The 21,401-nt window shown below is 39.9% G+C and overlaps 1 protein-coding gene across 8 annotated transcripts in view; it reads right to left on the reverse strand.

The window, feature by feature from the left end:
- Positions 1–21,401, reverse strand: part of ece2b (endothelin converting enzyme 2b) — a 150,566-nt gene that overhangs the window by 49,985 nt on the left and 79,180 nt on the right. For all 8 annotated transcript variants that reach the window (XM_087283360.1, XM_087283364.1, XM_087283361.1 and 5 more), the window contains 2 exon segments: positions 20,907–21,051; positions 18,346–18,561 (listed from right to left, as the gene is read on the reverse strand). In XM_087283360.1, the coding sequence (XP_087139486.1) occupies positions 18,346–18,561; positions 20,907–21,051 (361 nt within the window).

A 21,401-nucleotide genomic window follows, 5' to 3' on the forward strand; every position in this document is an offset into this window, starting at 1 on the left:
AAAGACGGCAGAAGATGCAACAATGTATCCTTTATTGTGCTTGGTCCGGACCAAATGAAGCAAACTACAGATGTGAAAGCACCCTTAATTTGTCAGGGTTAATAAATCGTAAAGGCTTCTCAACAGGCCCGGATTGGCTAATCGGGAGGACCGGTAGAATTCCCGGTGGGCCGGTCCGTTTTTTTGGCCAGAGGGCCGGTGTCCCTAGCTGCTTGCACTCTCAGCAGTCACACTTTTTTCCTATATTTGTTTTTTTGACCATAGCCTCACTCTTTATATTCATTATTTTACTGCAGCTCCGCTCTTCTTATTTATTTTCTCGCAGACCTGTGAGCAAAATGCGGCCTGCTAGTTAATGATGACGTAACTCTCATTTGACCCCAAACAGCGGCACCTTAGTGAATATAAGAATTCGAATAATTAATATTAATGAATATTACACCTGCTCAATGAAAATCAGAGGATTCACTGCATTGAAAATAAGCATTGTGCTGTAAATGCATCACCTTTTTACAGCGTAATACTCACTATTCACCACTCTTGAGTACTTTGGAAAGGTTTTTACAACAGATACTTTTACTCACAGTAGAGGCAAGCAATTATTCAAATGTGCGGAGAGTACGTGATTACATGAATTAATATATTAACTTATCTTTGCTCTCAGCCAAAACACGTTACCAGAGAACAACTGATAGATTCAAAAGACAGAAGAGTCGTTAGGTATAAACAAGATTAATTAAATATCACGTTAAACAACTGTAAAAAATGGCTGTAAAAAATGCTACAGTACAAATACGTAACCTCGTTAACAGTATGTTTCCTTAATATATAGGGTGAATAACCGTAAAGTGACTTTCCCAGAATTCCCTGCATGGCACATAACTTTTTATGCATTTTGTTGACATTAATGTGGAACTTTATAGTTGTTTCCCCATCAGTTATGTACATTAGAGATTTATGTTACATCTAATGTTGATAATCATTGTTTATTTCATGACTTTAATTTTATGTGTGTTACCATACTGGTGTTTAGTAGCTGTGTGAATGACACTGAGCACCTTCTATATATTATTACACCTTTCTGCTTGTGGGAAAAGTTGATTGTGATGAGCATTGGCTCATTATGTAACTTCCTCATCACCACCTACATGTGGGTGTGCTAACATGTCTAACTCTGTAACAAAAGAAAAAATACAGACATATTACCACTATAAATTAATAAAATACGGTAATTTACGGTAGCAATTTAAAATTATATTTACGGTTTGTACCGTGTTTTTAACGGAAAAGTACTGGCAACCACAGCTGCCGTTTTTTTACTGTAAATTTTACGAATTTATTTTTTACAGTAGTGAGATGAGATCCAGTGGTAGATCCTTGATGAACTGTCCGACGTGTGCTGCTCTCACCTGTGGAGGTGTGCTCAAAGCACCTGCTGACTGCCTGGAGCTCAGACGTGAGCATATGTTGCTGCACATACAAGAGTGTGTGTTTGGTCACGTGATGTGCATTTTCAGCTGTTTAGTATCTTGAAAAATATCTACTAAAATATTATGTACAGACTTCATGGCAAAGATAAAATAAATCGGCTATTAGAAATGAGTTATTAAAACTATTATGTTAATAATACTCAATAATCGGGGGGGAAATAGGTGGGCTAAGACTTCTGACTCCAACCACCAGTACATTTTGATTCCATGGCGACTTTAAGTTGAGTTAAAACAACGATGACCCAGATCCATGCGCATGAGACTCAAGTACAAGATGACGATTCTCATATTTATGTGGATTTTTTTTTTAGTGCTTGATGCACAGGCACAACTGTCATCCACAAGAATAAAAGGCAGCACTCAAAGTACGAGAGATGGGAAGTGTCACACAGTTGAAGGCAGCTTGAGGCGCCATTGTTAGGGTAAACAAACATGACAGCAGGGAGAAGGACTTGCGCGGGGTCAATGCACAGGGGTCAAGAAACAGAGGAGGAGAGTTTTTCCAGCTGCCTGACGAACTGACATGACGGTGCCCTCTGATTGGCTCCCGTTAAGTCACGTGGAAAGCTGGCACGCAGGCAGAAGCAACGCAGAGCTGGAAGAACTGCAACAAAGGGTCCTGCCATCCATCTCTTTAATGTCAGGTACATGACAGCTGCCCTCTTGCGACAAAATGTGACGAAGCCCAGACGCCATTGGTGAGCCGAGCAAGCAGGGCGGTTTTCATCCTCAATAACCTCTGTCATCAGTCTCAGTCAAAACTCAGTGTGGCACAGCTGCCAGCGGGAAGACAGGCAGAGGGGAAAATCAGTGCTTCTGTCATGCTAACTTCGTTCACATGAGAAATGGCCAAATTAAGTGGAATGAAGCAGGACAGGTGAGTGGCGGTGCTTCGTGCAAATTGGCCTCAACTGAGAAACAACCAGCCATGGCCAACCTACAGTATTAAAGCCATGCCATCCATTCAGGCCATTCATTCATTTTCTTTTAGCTTAGTCCCTTTAGTCATCAGGGGTCACCACAGCGGAATGAACCGCCAACTATTCCAGCATATGTTTTATGCAGTGGATGCCCATTTAGCCACAACTCAGTACTGGGGAAACACCCATCCACTCTCTTATTTACACACTAGTGATGGGAAGTTCGGATCATTTTACTGACTCTGATCTTTGAGTCTCGTTCTTCAAGATGAACGAATCTTTTTGAGTCCTTTCGTTCATTTAGTTCAATTTGCCAAAATATTATTCAAATGTTACGAATTGCTTCCAAACACATCTACAACTAGCCCAAAAGGTTGACTGCACAACAAATAAGTCATAAATAGAATACTATAAGAAGGAGAAAATAATATTTTAATGTTTACTGGCTCTTTTGTCTATGAAGGCATTATTGTCTTTTTGCTCAGCTCACCTCTTCATGTCTTCAAATGTTAGTGGTTCATTCACGTTACACTGACAGTCACATATAATCTTAATCAATGCACAGTCTAGGCCGATAGGAGCCATGATCGTTCATTCATCACGTGACAGAACGACTCAAACCCGAGGACTCGAGAAATGAACGGATCAATTCTTTTTCCGGGTCTAAACGTGTATGATTGGCTCGTGATGAACCAGTGACTCAGACCCGATAGAGGACTCGAGAGATGAACGGATCAAAACTTTTTCCGGCTCTAAACGCATATGATTGGCTCGTGATGAACGAGTGACTCAGACCCGATAGAGGACACGAGAGATAAACGGATCAAAACTTTTTCCGGCTCTAAACGCATATGATTGACTCATGTTGAACGAGTGACTCAGACCCGATAGAGGACTCGAGAGGTGAGCGGATCAATTCTTTTTCCGGCTCTAAACGCATATGATTGGCTTCAGCCAATGTGATGAAGACTTGAAATTAATGATACTACCTGCACAAATGTGCGCACATGCGGATGAACGAATCACTCCCTGAAAGGACTCGTAGTTCCCGAGTCATATTAAAGATTCGTTCAAAATGAACGAATCGTTCATGAACGACCCATCACTATTACACACATGCACTACGGCCAATTTAGTTTATTCAATTCACCAATAGCGCATGTCTTTGCACGCCAACACTGGGAGAACATGCAAACTCCATACAGAAACACCAACTGGACCAAATGTCAACCAAAATCAACCAAATATCAGCATGTAATGATGTCCCAGCTTAACAATGTAAGGATGTTACCACTATGATGTCTATCAGACCGACTCTCCAGGTCAGTGTTCTCACCATACAGTATGTGGTCTGTTTCATATATGGAAAACGTAAATACCAAAACAAAGGGTGATGAAGATAATTCAGAAATATTGGTAAATAAAGTTATGAAGAGAGTTTGGTTAAAAGTTTTATTGAGAGGGTTTGTTGATAATTGGATGGTTGCTCTCCTTATTGGGTAGATTGACGTGGACATTATATACTTGAGACCCGTTTAAAATGATTTGAGACCTACAAGACAATATTTCAGTGAATTTAAGACCTTTAAGCCCTTAAATTTAAGCTGCTTTCACACCTGTGAATCGATTCATTGGTGCGGAAACAGGGATTTAAAAAGTTCGCCTTTAGCTGATGATTGATTATGTAGCTAGTTTGGCATGCTGTCCTGGGAGAGAGCCCTGAACTCGTGAGATCCTCGAGCCCGGGGGTCCCTCCCGTTGCAGGGCGAGAGGGAAGTCCGAGTTCAGGTAGGTCTCGAGAACTCCCCTGCTTGATAATGTTGGAAGTAGATTGATGCTGTGAAGTGTCTATGCTGTCAATTTAGATTTGTCAGTTTACTTATGTTACATGTTTTTGGTCTGTGGGAGGAAACCGGAGAGCCCAGTGAAAACCCACGCAAACACGAGGAGAACATGCAAACTCCGCACAGAAATGCCGACCTGGCCAGGAAGTGTCCGAGCCAGTGATATTCTTGCTGTGCGGCCGTGGTGCTAACCACTAGGCCTCCGTGCTGCCCTGACAAGGAAATGGGAGGAGTAGGGGTGGAAGGGGGGATTCTTCAAGACGAAGATGGCTGAGGTAAGATACTCTGGTTATTTATAGTGGTTAAGGAGTCGTCTGATTGGTAAATCAGTGTTAGCTAATGTGGACCAGGTGCTATCAATCATGAGCGAGTGCTCCTCTGGAAATTAGTTTATAAATAAACTTCCCTAAATTTGTTACATTGTTGCTATTTGCTCTTGGTGCGGTTTGCTTTCATACGGCAAAGTTTCTGAACGGACCAAAATAGGTAAAACAAATAATGTGAGTAAACTCTCCTCACATTGTTCAGAGTTTCAAAGTTTATCTTGCAGAGTCCCGCTCAGCTGTCAGGGGGTGGTGGTTTGGTGGTGTTTGACAGGGTGCTCGCGACGTGTCTGAAGAGCAAGGAGGGATGCGGTGGGGAAGGGTGAGAAGGGTGCGTGACGCATTTAAGAACCGGGAGGGAGACGTGCAATTTCTTGGAGACTATCACTCGTTTGCGGGCATCCTGGAGTCTCTGTGCATTTGCTGATAACTCCTGGAACTTCCCACCCTACTCACAATTCTCTCTTTATATAGCCGTATGCCTATTACATATCCATAAAACACTGTAATATAGCCGGGCTCGGATCGTATTGCTTTCTCATTACAACCGATCTGCTCCAGAGTTCGTTTCAATCGAGCCGAGACCACCTCATTCAGGCAATCTTAGAACGAATGATTTGGCGCGGATTCAAGCGCGATTGGTGGTTTCACATATGCCAAACCAACCGCGCTATCTAGGCAAATGAGACAGATCCGAAACAAAAGTCTAGGTGTGAAAGCATCCTTAGTTTTTGAAATTTAAGACATGTTAGGATTCAGCGGACACCCTGTTTAATGTTCTACTGAAGAAGAAAGAACTCACCTAAATCATTGGATAACCTGTGGGTGAGTAAATCAAGGGCCCTTAATCATACACCCGGTGCAATAAGGTGCAGGACCTGTTTGCCCCAATGTGTTGCTATTTTCAAACCAACGCACGCATAATTTCCCCTTGATTTGTGGCTGCACAACCTCAAATGAATCAGGGTGTAAGTGTGTGTGTGTGCGCGTGCGTGTGTGTGTTTTTTTTATTGTTTTTTTTTTTTTTTTGCATAAATCTGTTTATCAACCTCAGTCCTGATCAAAACCACTAAAATGTTTAAAAAAACAAGATTTTAACTCTTTATTTTGCCAAATTCATACACAATGTCACTGATTTGGTGGGCGAAAAAAAACACAAAATTACGCCTTTTCAATATAAAAAGTAATTGTGGACAAGACTGTTTTTATCTTTTATCACAGTCTTGGATAAAAGTGTGAATGATTAGTAACAACACTGCCTTTGATGCATTGATGCATAGTTAATTTGAACAGTGCACAAGGGTTAAAAAGAACCAGAATACAGGAAATGGCGTCTATTCTAGTCCATTAAATATTAACTGAAATAGGAGCCACACACTTCTTCTTTTTTTTTCTTAGTTTGAATCTGACGCAGGTTGCTCTCAGGCTGCAGTGATGGGGGTTTTCTAGCAATGGTGAGAGGAGAGACAAACTCACATCAAAGTTTAATGATGTTTATGTATGTGTGGAATGTGTCACAACACACACACACACTCTCTCTCTGATTCATATGAGGCTGTGCGGCCACAAATCAATTAGAGTGCCTATTATGACCTCTGTCCACTATTGAAGGTGGCTACAAGGAGCAAGCGAGTATCAGAAATGAATAATAAAGACAACTTGACAAGCCAGCGGAAGAGCGTGATGCTCTGGGCAATGTTCTGTTGGGAAATCCTGGGTAATATTGACACCTGCCACCTATAGTTGAAGTCAGAATTATTAGCAGTCCTGAATATATGTGTATTGTTTTCTCCTATTTCTGTTTAACAGAGAGAAGATGTGTTCACCACATTTCTAAACATAATAGTTTAAATAAATTATTTCTAATAACTGCTTTATCTTTGCCATGATAACAGTACATAATATTTTACTAATTATTTTTCAAGACACTAGCATTCACTAATCAATCACTAGTTAATTAGGTTAATTAGGCAAGTTAGGGTAATTAGGCAAGTTATTATATAATGATGGTTTGTTCTGTAGACAATCGAAAAACAAAATTGCTTGAGGGGGCTAATAATATTAACCATAGAATAGTAAAAAAATAATAAAAACTGCTTTTATTCTAGCCAAAATAAAACAAATAAGACTTTCTCCCGAAGAAAAAATATTTTCAGACATACTGTGAAAATTTCCTTTCTCTGTTAAACATCATTTGGGAAATATATGAAAAAGAAAACAATTCACAGGAGGGCAAATAATTTTGACTTCAAATGTACCCAACACTTGTTGACAAGATACACTCATAGTCAGCAGAATATTATACCCCCAGCAGACACACAATGTCATAAGATGTTAATATTAGGTTAGATTTAGGTTGTGATGTCAGGTGACCAAAATTCAACGTTCAGCTAACGTCTAAGGACGTTATTTTGATGTCCAATAACAACCTCAAATGACTGATATTTAGTAGGTTGTGATGTAAAGTGACCAAAATCCAACGTCGAGCCAACATCTTAAACCAACATGATATTGACGTCAAATACTGACATTTACTCGTTCGATATGGAAACCAAAATACAACCTTTGATAGATGTCATAGTAGTAACGTCCACACAACGTCAAGCTCTAACATCATCAGACGCTGATGTTTGGTTGATTTTAGGTTAAACACTGATGTCAGCCTGACATTGGGTTCTGACGTCAACCCGATTTTCATTTCCAAACAAAATGCAACGTCCCCATGAGATGACGTCAAACAGTCATTAACACACGCAACACAATCTCACAGCAATTCGTTACTTTTTGATTTAGTGGTTAATTTGTATGAATTTGTAGCTCATTCGTACAATATAGTAATATTTACTTATCCCCAATGACAGTTGGGTTTAGGGGTGGGGTTTGGTGCTACGCCTCCTTTTTAAAATTGTACATTGTTGTACAACTGGACTAGACTGAAGTACCCTCTAAACCGACAAAACTGAAAATGTTTCCTCGAAAGATCAGGCTGAACAGACCTTAAAAGCTTAAGATGGCATGACTGAGATATTAACCGTTTTAGGCCATTTATTTTTGAGATTTGTTTTGAAACCCGACATTCTATTACTAATACTCTTTTTTTTTTTTTTTTTTTTAATAAAACACCTTGATTTCCTAATGCTGACATGGACCTTTGATATTTATAATGGTTCTATAATGGTTCTCTTGATATCGCTAATGGTTCTATAATGGTTCTCTTGATATCGCTAATGGTTCTATAATGGTTCTCTTGATATCGCTAATGGTTCTAAAATGGTTCTCTTGATATCGCTAATGGTTCTATAATGGTTATTTTGATATCTATAATTGTTCTTTAATGGTTCTCTTGATATTTATAATGGTTCTAAAATGGTTCTCTTGATATTTATAATGGTTCAATAATGGTTCTCTTGATATTTATAATGGTTCTGTAATGGTTATCATGATATCTATAATGGATCTATAATGGTTCTCTTGATATTTATAATGGTTCTATAATGGTATTGATATCTATAATGGTTCTGTAATGGTTCTCTTGATATTTATAATGGTTCTACATTTGTCTTGATATCTTTAATGGTTCTATAATGATTCTCTTGATATCTCTAATGGTTCTATAATGGTTCTCTTGATATCTATAATGGTTATATAATGGTCTTGATATTATAATGGTTCAAAAATGGTTCTTTTGATATTTATAATGGTTCTTTATTAATTCTCTTGATATTTATAATGGTTCTATAATGGTTATTGTGATATCTATAATGGTTCTATAATGGTCTTGATATCTATAATGGTTCTATAATGGTATTGATATCTATAATAGTTCTGTATTGGTTCTCTTGATATTTATAATGGTTCTATAATGTTCTTGATATTTATAATGGTTCGATAATGCTTATCTTGATATTTATAATGGTTCGATAATGCTTATCTTGATATTTATAATGGTTCTATAATGGTCTTGAATTCTCTAATGATTCTATAATGGTTCTCTTGATTTCTATAATGGTTCTATAATGGTTCACTTGAGTTGTCCTCTTTATTGCAATTATACTTTATATTTTCCTGTAACATATTCATTAGGTTGTACACATTTTTGCACCATGATTGTAGATTGTAATAATTATATTGTTAAATTAATTATAGTTTTGGCTTTTTAATTACTAGTAATTTAGTAGTACCAAAGACTATAAAATACACCAGACGTGTCACTTGTATAGTTTTAAATGGGAGAAGTGTAATGGTCAATATGACGAATGAAGCCACGAATGATATGCACATCAATTATAGACATATTTTTACGGAGTTCTCAAGATCTACCTGAGCTCAAAAACTCCAATCTCGCCTTGCAAACAGGAGGGAGCCCCGGACTCGAGGATCTTCTAAGCTCAGGGCTCTCTCCCTAGACAGCATCCCAAACAAGCTTCATAATCAATCATCAGCTAAGTGTGAACTCTTGAAAATGTTTTAAGAAAAATGCCTATATTACCAAAAGTGATCTGGACAAAAATTATACAATATTAAAGTTATTTTGCCATCTCGTTTTGTCTTCTTCGCTGCACTGAAATGATTCTTTAGAGATCTGCAGCCAAGACAAGAGGAACACGCAGCGGTTTGAACAAACACTTGAAAGGCACACAAATGATGAGTCGCAAAACACACACAACCGCCCACTCATGAACACACAATTCTCCGTGTCATCATGACCTTTGATAGGTGCTCTTAGTTGTTGTCATGGCAATACACCTCAGGCATCTTTAGAGGAGGAACAATTCACTCTGCTCTTTGTGTTTTCATACACATCTGAAAAAGATGGCGTAATTAGTCTACAACATGATCTCTGCCGCAAGTCGCAAATCCCTGAGCCACCTTTTAGTTTTACAGTCACCTCTAGCCTTGCTCATTTTTCTTTTCCATAGTATTTTCTCCTCGTAACAGGGCAATTACATTAAGAAGCGGGAGGCAGAAATATTCAAGTAATATATTCTCAGGAGAACAGTGGCAGTCCAATTACCGGTCAGCAGGTCTAGTCTACAGAGAGGACACACGGTGGGAGAGGAATGGGCTTTGGCACGACTCGCTGCTCGTCTAGCAGAACTCAGAGCTAATCTCGTTCCATTTTCAGATTTTGCTTGTGTTTGTTTGCTTCAGCCGGGCGAAATGTGACAATCAAGAAGACGCATTGGCACAAAGAGCTCATTTGTCATATTCAGAGGCACTCTGTGTGAAGGCAACAACACGCACTGGGCTGCTTCGCAAATACGCACACTTACAAACACATTATCTGACTTCCTGACCCTCCATCCATAATTTTCCATAACATTTCAGAAACCTCTCCGGAACACTTCAGCAACAACTTTTAAATAAAATGGCTTCCAAAATATAGCATGGTTGTGCCTAAGGTGTCCTGAGATTGAGTACTGGCTTGGGGATCTTTCCTGATCCCATCTCCCTTCACTTCCTATCAGGCCTCATTTACACTAAAGCCTGGTTTATACTTCTGTGTTCAAGAGACCGGCGTGACCCACGGCGCATGCAACGCGCGTAGCTGTGCATTTATACTTCTGCGCAGTCTCTGTTGGGCTGAATTAACACTTCCGAAACGCTAGTTGGCAGTGAAGTATAAATGTTCCTCTGTGTCGAGTTTCTTCTCTGCTGTTTTGCTTTTCCTGAACACTTCCGGGATGTACAAGTGGCTCAAACTCGCTCATTTTGAGGCAGGAACCGGCAGACGTGCAACAACTTTAACTATGAGGTAAACACAAAACAAAACTTTCCATCAGGAGCTCCTTCATGGGACTCTACACTTGTAAACTATCGCTCCATTGGGCTTGCGTCCAGCTCGCGCCATTCACGTGGCTCTCGGTCCCGCCCAGACTCATCAGCGCTACCAAGCCGACCAATAACAGAGCTTGCGCTACGCGTCATTGCGACGTGTAGTTACAATTTTTGAGAGGTGCACGTCAGCGACGCCGATGGCCACGGCGAAGGGCTATGCGTCAGCGCAGACGTTTGACGCAGAAGTATAAATCAGCCTTAATGCGTGTCAGATTTTTGAATGGTGTTTTAGAATGTACACGATCCACTTAGACACTAGCATTAGTTCTCTGTCCACACTAGGGGTTATAATAATATTAATAACCTTTATTTTTAAGTCAATTGAGAACCAGTTCTTATTTACAATGACGACGCAACATCATAAGACGTTAATATTGGGTTCAATTTACAGTAGGTCATGACATCAGGTGGCCAAAATTCAATGCCAGCATCTAAGGTCAACGCTATTTTTCCATTTTTATTCCAATAATGACGTCAAATTACGTTGATTTTTGATTGATTTTAGGTTGTGTTGGAAAGTTACCAAAATCCAACGTCTGGTAGATGTCATAGTGGTGACGTCCACACAACGTCAAGGTGTAACATGATTAGACGTTGATATTTGGTTGATTTTAGGTTGGACGTTGGACATTAACATCGGCCTGACGTTGGGTTCTGACGTCCACCCGATTTTCATTTCCAAACAAAATCCAACGTCCCCACAACGTTGGGGAACATTAGGGTACAACGTCAATATGACGTCATGTTGACATCCTGTGCTGCAGGGGTCAAACAGCATGTGTATACATTTCCTGAAAATAAATCTTAAATTGTGGCATGTCGCATAACAATTGCATCTTGTGTTTTATTGATGACATCACTAGCAACTAGTCGACATTGACTCCACATTGATAACAGGAGGGGTTTGGGGGGGATCTGTTGTCCTGCAGAGTTTAGTTCCAACCCCAATTAAACACACCTAAACCAACTAATCAAGCTCTTTCTAGATATACTAAACAAGGGTGACCAACCCCGTTCCTGGGGATCTACCTTCCTGCAGATTTCAGTTGCAACTTATATCAAACACACTTGGTGGTAATTATCAAGTGCTGTTCAGGTCCTAATTAATTGATTCGGGTGTGTTTGATCAGGGTTGGCGCTAAACTCTAAAGGAAGGAAGAGCACCACTGTTCTAAAAACTTCCAGGCAGGTGTGTTGCAGGAAGTTAGAGCGAAACTATGCAGGACAGCGGCCCTCCAAAACTGAGTTTGGGCACTTCTGGTCTACACTGATACGGAACACCACTGCTTCAGCAGCAAAGTCTCCTTTTCGGGGGTTGAACTCCAGGATGGGTGTAACAATAACAAAATGTATTTATTATTAAACTAAACTGCAATGATGTCTCTATACCAGGGGTGTCAAAACACAATTCTTGTGTACCAGTGTCCTGCAGAGATTAGTTCCAACATTCCTCAACACACCTTGATGAGAGGTTCAAGTAAAACCTTTATTTGCAGGTGTAGTTCAGTATTTGGCAACCACCCAAATTACTCTGACCACATCTGTATTTACAAATGTCATAAGACCTTGCTCCCCAAGATTGGTTACCCACTAAAGTGAAGCAAGGTTGGGCCTGCTCAGTACTTCGATACGAGACCTTCTGGGAAAGTGACCTGCTGGAATTTGTGTTAATGAGGTCAACCTGAGGTTTGTGTGGGTCCTAATGCCTCGGTATAGTGATGTGGACACTTCTGTAAGAAGTATTGCCTTTTGGGAACCAATGGAAGTTTATGATATTTGATTAAAGACTATGAGGACAAATTTATTTTTACAAAATAACGATGTGTACAGATATATTCCACCACTTTGTACTTTAAAATAAGAGGAGATTATGATTTAATGTCTATTTTAAACAGGTATCCTGATTTCCTGTGGTCTTAAAAACCCATTGCACTTCCTGCAAATTCCCTCCAATGGCCTTTGCCAGTCATAGTCTACTAAAAATCCCCATCTCACTGTCTCTATTAACTTGGAGTGGGGCGACTGCACTGGCGCCATTTCTCTTTGGATGCTACACAGAAGAGAGACTGCCTGATATGATTGTAAAGTGCTTTAGGTGTGCACCACAAAGTGCTACATAAATGTATTCATCTATAACAACCAGCCAGAACATTTTAGCAATACTCTGTCAATGACCCAGCACTTTGAAAACCACCTAGAATACTATAGGAACCACAAACCGACACTCTATTAATCATGTTAATATTATTATTATATTATTACTTCAGGCTTACTTGCCAGGACCTCGTGATCTATTGCTGAAAGTTACTTTGTTGTACCATCCAAATGGGCACAAATTCTATCACAAGAGCCTTCACCCATAGACCATTGGTTGCCAAACTTGTTCCTGGAGGGCCAGGGTCCTGCAGATTTTAGCTCCAACCCTAATCGAACACGCCTGAACAAGCTAATCAAGGTCTTACTAGGTATACTTGAAACATCCAGGCAGGTGTGTTGAGGCAAGTTGGAGCTAAACCATGCAGGGACACCGGCCCTCCAGGACCGAGATTGGTGACCCCTGCCATAGACCTTTCTCAATTACCAGACAACCAACAGGAACACCCTTGCTTGGTTACCCTAGAAACTACTGAGAACATGTTAACAATACCCTAGTTACCACAAGTAGTTTTTGTAACCAACCTGGATCACATTGGAACCCGTAAAACCTCAACCTACCAATACACTGGCAACCAAATAGAACACCACATGAAACATCTAGCAATCCCATGTCATCTTCGAACAAGTCTCTGTAAAAAATAAAATAAATAAATAAATAAATGCCTTAGTAACATGACTATTTCCCATTTTTTGTGGTTGTTTTCGCAAAACTGTAATGAGTGTCCATTTTTAAAGTGAAGCCAAATAGTTTTACAAGCTTAAAGGGCCATGAAACCCCCTTGTTTCAGCAGGGTGTTTTCACACCTCTACTTTGGAAAAAGTCAGAAAAGTGGGCGTGTCCAGCTCTGTTTAGGGGGGTGTGTCTGAGGAACTAAAGTGGGATGGTGTGGGAGTGTCTATTTGGGCACGCGTGAGTTTCAGAGTCAAAAACACACACACACACGGGAGAAAGTGATGGTGTTTACATGGACATCTGTCGTTGAATTATTTGCCAAATTATTAAATGGTGGACTTTAACTGCAGTTTGGCTCTTTCATTCAGGAAATTCATTCATGCCCCTCGCGACAAACGAGATATTTGATTCGAGGAACTGCTCTAAGCGTGTATTTTTCATGCAATGTTTGATACCGCACGGCGAATGAGAGAAAAAAAAACTCTGCATGTCCCGCAAACTTAGATGCACACGGCAGGTAGTGTCAGAAAGCCGCGTGTGTTATTCCGGTCACAAAATGCGGTAAAAACCCTACACGAGGTTAAAGTTTGGTTGTGGTGCTAACATGTTTACACTCGGTGCAATAGTTAACTTAGTTCGATACGAACAAACTGAATAAACAAAGAGCACTGGTCGCTCACTTACCAAATCTGTAGAGACAGGACAATCACCAGCAACTAGAGCTGCGTCTTTATTAAGAGAATACTACAAGCGAATCCGGATCTCAGCGTTTGCAGATGAGAACAGCTCTCAGGTAAACAATAATCCTCCTTAGACACGTAAGTTATTGTTGTCAAGCGTCGCGTACACTGTAATCCACACGTGACTCCAGCTGCGCTCTCACAGAGAGAAAATGAAAAACTTCACTGCAGCAAACTATAAAAGCAACACTTCACGCTTGTTTTGCCAACACAACGTGGCGTATCTGTCGTCTAAACACTGTGACAGTAATGAATATTAATGAAGTTGCACAATAGAGCGCGCTGATTGGTTTGAACCAAGCCTTACTCATGCATTAATGCATCACACTGTAAGACGTAATAAGACACACTTTGGCAAAGACGTCCAGTCTGCACGCTGGAATACACGTTATTATGTCATGACCGTGACGAATCAAAAATTAGTTTCAAACCGGAAGTACGAATTTGCTTGAAATAACGCAAAAACAACCAATTTACACTTTTTAGTGAAATACAGGTGTCCTAATAGTGTTTTTAGCAGTGTGGGACACATATACGACTGTCAACAGCTCAAAAAATGTGTTTTGGTGTTTCGTGACCCTTTAAACTGTAGTGTGATGACCTTTAAAATGCCAAATTCTCAGCATTTTCTTGCTTTTTGTTTTCCTATTCTCTCTCTCCCTCATAATAGGAGGCTGCATTAGTTCTCTGACGCAGGTCATTAGGGAATACTCTTCATTTACTGTTCGCTGGAGCGGTGTGTTCACCTCAGCATGCTGCACATGCACTGAGCTATGCACACGCATACCACAAAGGACCACAATCCACAAAAGATGCATCACATATTTGAGAGTGAAATGAGATCAAATTGTAAGGCGAATGTTATTAAACGTGAAGAAGGGTGAAAGAACAGTGTCTTGTGATTGGATGGCTCTGGCTGCGGGGATGATGCAACATGCGGAGTCAATGTGATGGAGTGTCATCAGGGCAAAACGGCCGCAGGGACCCCAGTGTGAGAGCGTATTCATTAGAGGGAGAGAGAGAGAGAGAGAGAGAGAGAGAGAGAGAGAGAGAGAGAGAGAGAGAGAGAGAGAGAGAGAGAGAGAGAGAGAGAGAGGTTGATCAAAGCCGGCGCATTACAACAGGTTATTAAATAAAACGGGCAGAGTCAAATAGTCCAACAATTAGAGGGAAGAATGGAACGGTGCATGCAAACACAAAAGAGACTACATTAGCATTTTCTGCAGAGAACACAAGAGCGTGCGAGGCAGCAAATAAATAAGCCCAACAGTTCAATAAATAATAAATACTGTCAAGTCTTTTGTTGTTGTTTTTAATTAAAGAGAGGTACAGAGAGATTGATGAGACTCCAAAATGTAAAATTAATTTTCATTAAGTAGTGTTGTTTGCTCAGGCAGGCATTAGTATTGCTATTTATTATGCTTAGAGATTTGTTTAAAACATCATACTATATTTAATTTGTACATAATGAAGGTTGGGCAGCACAGTAGCTCAATGCTTAGCACTGTTCATAGATATATACATTAGATGACGCCTACCCTATTGTTGTCTATTAGATGGAATGCGTCAATAGAGCCGCCATTTTAGTACAGGGTAGCGCTCCTTTGAATTGAATGCAGGACCAAGCTGCAGTGGAGGACTGTGGTCATCCAGAGCCAGAGATTTATACACACACACACACACACACACACACATATATATATATATATATATATATATATATATATATATATATATATATATATATATATATATATATATGTATGATCGGTCGTTTTCCTAGAGGTCTGTATGCAAATTTTTTTTTTCAATTACGAAACATAATTTTCCATCACTTTTTTACATTGATGTATAAGTGATCACACAGGCATTCCCAACAAAAAGCTTGTGTTTATGTGTATGAAAATGTACTATCCACCCTCCCTGTTAAATTTGATCTAATCCATGTCCTGAAACACAGCCCCTCTCCTGCTTTCACTTCTCATACTGACGGACGGAGTGATTTGTTTGTGAATGAATCTCCGTTATGAACGACTCGTTCACTATCTGACATTAATACAAGTTTCTGGCACTGCAGCATCTCGTTGTCATATTTGTTTTGCATTGTTTGCTGATTTTATTAAACTAAACTAGCATAAGCAGAGTGTTTAAATAAGGCGCTCATATTATTGCGCAATAATAGGAATTAATATAGATCACGCCACTAAACACATGAAAACGAACGTAACGAGCGTGGTTTTAAAAAATGTACGGAGTAGAAAGTACAGATATTTATGTAAAAATGTAAGAAGTAAAAGTAAAAAGTTGTTTAAAAAATAAGTAGTGGGGTAGTGATGCCAGAAAAATCTACTTAAGTACAGTAATAAAGTATTTGTACTTCGTTACTTCCCATCTCTGGCTGGAACTAGCCGGATCTGGAACCTCTGAAATCTGATCCGGCACCTCATTTTACCAATCCCCCTCCTCAACCGCCCTCCTCCACAGTCCGCTGTTCACTTTCTTCCGCAACTCCTTATTCCTCTTCACTTTTGTCCGTGACAACCCCTCTTCAGAAACGCTAGGTGAAACGCTAGTGTGGACGCGAATCGTTTTTATACTAAATACTAAACTCGTTTTAACTAATGAGATCAGAATGAGAAACTAAACATAGCGTTGGTTTCATACTGATTACTTTATCAAGCAGTGTTTGTTTTCAACATGCATAGCAGACACATACAATATGCATTTAAAAGCAGACACTTCGAGCTGTCTAGAGATGCATGTCTCATCTCTGTGAGTTTAGTTTTCACGGCGTTTCAACCCATTTTACTGACACGTTTCTAAAAGCAGTTCACAGAGAGAGAAAAGACAGAATGCGTACACTGTTTGTTTTCCTTATTTTGCAAAAGCACACATGTTTGTTGTTGTTGTGAGTGTACACAACAAAAAGTAGACACATAACAGATTCGATTGATGTATTGATCTTATCTTTACGATCAAAACTGAAAGAGTAATTTAAGTTCATTTCAGCAGTTTGACGACACCACAGGTCAAAACGCGTATACATGTGTTTAATCAAGGTTGCAGCTTAACTCTGAATCTAACATCCCAACAACTGTAATGAGGTGATATAGGAGAATTCGTACAGTCCTTACTTTTATACGGATTACATAAAAACAGATTATTTGTTTTCGACTTGAATTGGTTAATGCAAAAGTAGACATGTCAAGCTTTATATCGATATCATAAATCATCATCTTTGTTGACTATTTGCAGAGTTATCTTTCCTTTTAGTGACATGTTTTTCCGACCACAGTCTGCACTCGTCTAATGCATATGCTTGCAATAACAATGCCTAGTGGGCGTGGTCGCATTAAAACTAATGAGGTCAGACTGAGAAACTAGACATAGCGTTGGTTTCATACGGATTACTTTATCAAGCAGTGTTTGTTTTCAACATGCATTTAAAAGCAGACACTTCAAGGTTTCTAGAGATGCATGTCTCATATCTGTGCGTTTTGTTTTCGCGGAGTTTCATTTTACCGACGCGCTTCTAAAAGCAGATCACGGAGAGAGAAAAGACAGAATGCCTACACTGTTTGTTTTCCTTATTTTGCAAAAGCACACACGTTTGTTGTTGTTGTGAGTGTACACAACAAAAAGTAGACACATTACAGATTCGATTGATGTATTGATCTCATCTGTACGATCAAAACTGAAAGAGTAATTTAAGTTCATTTCAGCAGTTTGACGACACCACAGGTCAAAACGGGTATATGCGGTCTTCGACCCCAGAGGGTTAAAGACAGGTGTGTTTAATCAAGGTTGCAGCTGCACTCTTAATCTAACATCCCAACAACAATAGAGTAACGTTTTAGGAAACATTCAGAACACTTCGGCATTGCGGCAGTAAGTTTTGCGCAGGCAACCAGTCAATGGAAATTTTAAAAACTGCATCTTGAATTTCTTCAAAAACAAGCTCTGCAAGCACTATACTGTAAATCCATGCGAGGGTGATTAATGGAGGGGCTAAGGTTAAAGAAACAGAGAACGCATTCACAAAGTCATTGTCTCTTATCGAACGCCAAGACGAGGACAGATGCACTCGGATAAAACAAGTAATCAGGGCGCCCAGAGCAAGAATCGATGCACGTTTCTGCACAGATCTACAAAAACAACCCAAGTACAGAAAGCTCAAGTGTTTGACTCTTGGAAAAACATGAATGCTGCAGTTTTCTATGGGAAAATGGCATAAATCATTTAGAAGTCCTTCTAAATATATTCTGTTGAGCGAACACTGAGTGAGATTTACTGAGCAAATGCCACCCTACAAACAGGATAAGCATGTGTGTGTGTGTGTGTGTGTGTTTCCGGCACTTACCCAGCAGGTGTTTGAGCACAGCCTGGTTCTGGTCCCAGATGCTGTTAAATGTGCTCCAGCGGGACCGGCCATCTGGCAGGGGGTTTTTGCGGACCCATCCTCCACAGGCGTATTGGTAAAAATCCTGACATGGGTCGGCAGAGCGGTCCAAAGCTTCAACAATCTTGCTGGCCACAGTGACACAGGCCTCGGTTAGACAGATACTACGGGCTGGATCTGGAGGGGATCAAGGGTACAGGAAATGACATTCACAGTGCATTATGGGAAATCTTGCTGAGCAAAACAGAATATGTGAACGATGAAGGGCGGTTGCTAAATTAATCAGTTGGGAGTTTATTGAATTGTGAACAATAGTGTTTGGATTTTTAAGTATTGTATTAAAATTAGGCCTACATCAACATGAAAGTACAGCGATAATAAGTCCATATTAAGTAATAGACTCACATAACAATAGAGGCTCTAATATGCTTGTTTGCTAGCCAAAAATTTGTCTTGGTTTTGAATTGTACGTCTGTCAGTAATGATAATGAAACAATTTCGATCAGTGTTTCTCAAGAATATTTTGCAGTATTTGATGGAATGAAGGGTTTCCAAGGGTACAACTGGGTTGTTGCTAGATCAGATACGGTTGCCAGAAGTTAACAAGAATTATTTATGATATTTATAAACGTCTACCCCCTATGCCAGGGGTCACCAATCTCATTCCTGGAGGTCCGGTGCCCTGCAGGGTTTAGCTCCAACTTGCCTCAGTACACCTGCCTGTGTGTTTCAAGTATAACGTTACCGTTTCTCAATTCCAAGAACGCAGAGAACGGACTTGTGTTCTTGTGGAGACCGATCTTGCCAGGTGTCCTCGGAAGAACGAACTCAGGAGACCGCGAGGGTAGAGAACGCGTCCTTTGAGAAATGGGATGCTGCGTTCTTCCTGATGGTCATGTGACCTTCACGTGTTTTAAATGGTAAATTATTTAAACATTACAGCACTCATACAACGATTTATTGTTTTTCCCCTTTTCAAAATATATACTTTGCATAAAAACATTATAAATCTATGTTGCACAATATAAATAAAACAGATTTTAATACGAATTTCAGCAAACAAACACCCTTAATGTGTTTATTCCTTTATTAAGATATTCATGTTAATGTTTACTTTCACCGTTTCATTTAAGGAAACTCCTGATGTAAATAATTCATATCTATGAACTGTAATAATAAATCTAAATGAAATGCTGCGCTTCCCACCTTCAGTCGCAATGACTTCTGGGACTTCCAGAGCGAGTTCGGTGCTCAAGTCTGCATCAGTGCGACCTCGATATCAAGATCACATCCGGGAAGTTTCACGCGTCCTCCGTACTTGCGGTCTTGAGTATTGGAACTGAACTTAGGCAGCTGATGATGACGTTGCACGAGAACACGAGGACGCAAGACCGCTGAAGAACGCATATTGAGAAACAGCCCTACTGTAGTAAGACCTTGATTAGCTTGCTCAGGTGGGTTTGGCTGTTTCTCAATATGCGTTCTTCAGCGGTCTTGCGTCCTCGTGTTCTCGTGCAACGTCATCATCAGCTGCCTAAGTTCAGTTCCAATACTCAAGACCGCAAGTATGGAGGACGCGTGAAATTTCCCGGATGTGTTCTTGATATCGAGGACGCACCGATGCAGACTTGAGCACCGAACTCGCTCTGGAAGTCCCAGAAGTCATTGCGACTGGAGGTGGGAAGCGCTGCATTTTATTTAGATTTATTATTCAAGTTCAGAGATATCACTTACAGTATTTACCTCAGGAGTTTCCCTAAATGAAACGGTAAAAGTAAACATTAACATGAATATCTTAATAAAGGAATAAACACATCAAGGGTGTTTGTTTGCTGAAAATCGTATTAAAATTGGTTTTATTTATATTGTGCAGAGTATATTATATATTTTGAAGAAGGGGGAAACAATAAATCGTTGTATGATTGCTGTAATGTTTAAATAATTTCCATTTAAAACGCGTGAAGGTCATGTGACCATCAGGAAGAACGCAGCATCCCATTTCTCAATGGATACGTTCTCTTCCCTCGCGGTCTCCTGAGTTCGTTCTTGGGGGACACCTGGCAAGATCGGTCTCCACAAGAACACAAGTCCGTTCTCTGTGTTCTTGGAATTGAGAAACAGCCTTTGATTAGGGTTGGAGCTAAAATCTGCAGGACATTTTAGCACGTAACACATTTTCAAAGCAGAATACCTGACTTCAGCATTGTTTTTCAGATAAACAAGAATGTTCACTTAGCATGTTTCTTAAATATCTGCAAACATTTTATGTTATTTTTATGCTTTAGAAGAGTCAAACACTTACATGTAGCACCCTTAAACTAATAGTAGCCCTTAGTTAATGTTTGAGTTATATGTTGTTTACCCAGTTTACCCAATCATCTCTTGTGTCATGATGTCAACATTGAAACAGCCATGAATAAATAATAATAATATATAACTTTAACTTCTACAGCATCATATTTATCAGTCAGTTACTGTATCGTATACTTTTCACTGCATGTATGTGTGTGTGTTTGAAATACCTCTGTTATAACGGACTCCCAGTGTGACCGCACAGCCGAACAGTGCAAGAAGTGAAGCAAGAAGCAGACCGGCCAACACTACCTCCAGCTGAGTCCTCCGGCCCAGTGGACCAAACAACTGAATACCACCCTTACGGAAACCCACCTAAAAAAAACCAAAATCAATAAAAAGAGTCAAATATTGATCATGAAGTTTTTTTGGCAGCTGTTTGCTGGTTAAACTTTAAACTATATACACTCACTGGCCACTTTATTAGGTACACCTTATTAGTACCGGGTTGGAGCCCCTTTTGCCTTTAGAACTGCCTTAATCCTTTGTGGCATGGACTCTACAAGGTACTGGAAATGTTCCTCAAGGGATTTTGGTCCATTATGACATGACAGCAATTTTTATTTCTAAATCGAAGCAACTTAAATCCAAATAAATCACATCTTTGGGATCAAGAAAACTGTCAATGAAACATATGAGGCATTCAGTTCAAGTATTTACTGTAA

Source organism: Danio rerio, chromosome 15 (genome assembly GCF_052040795.2).
Source record: "Danio rerio strain M-AB ecotype USA chromosome 15, GRCz13ab, whole genome shotgun sequence".
Classification (NCBI taxonomy): domain Eukaryota; kingdom Metazoa; phylum Chordata; class Actinopteri; order Cypriniformes; family Danionidae; genus Danio; species Danio rerio.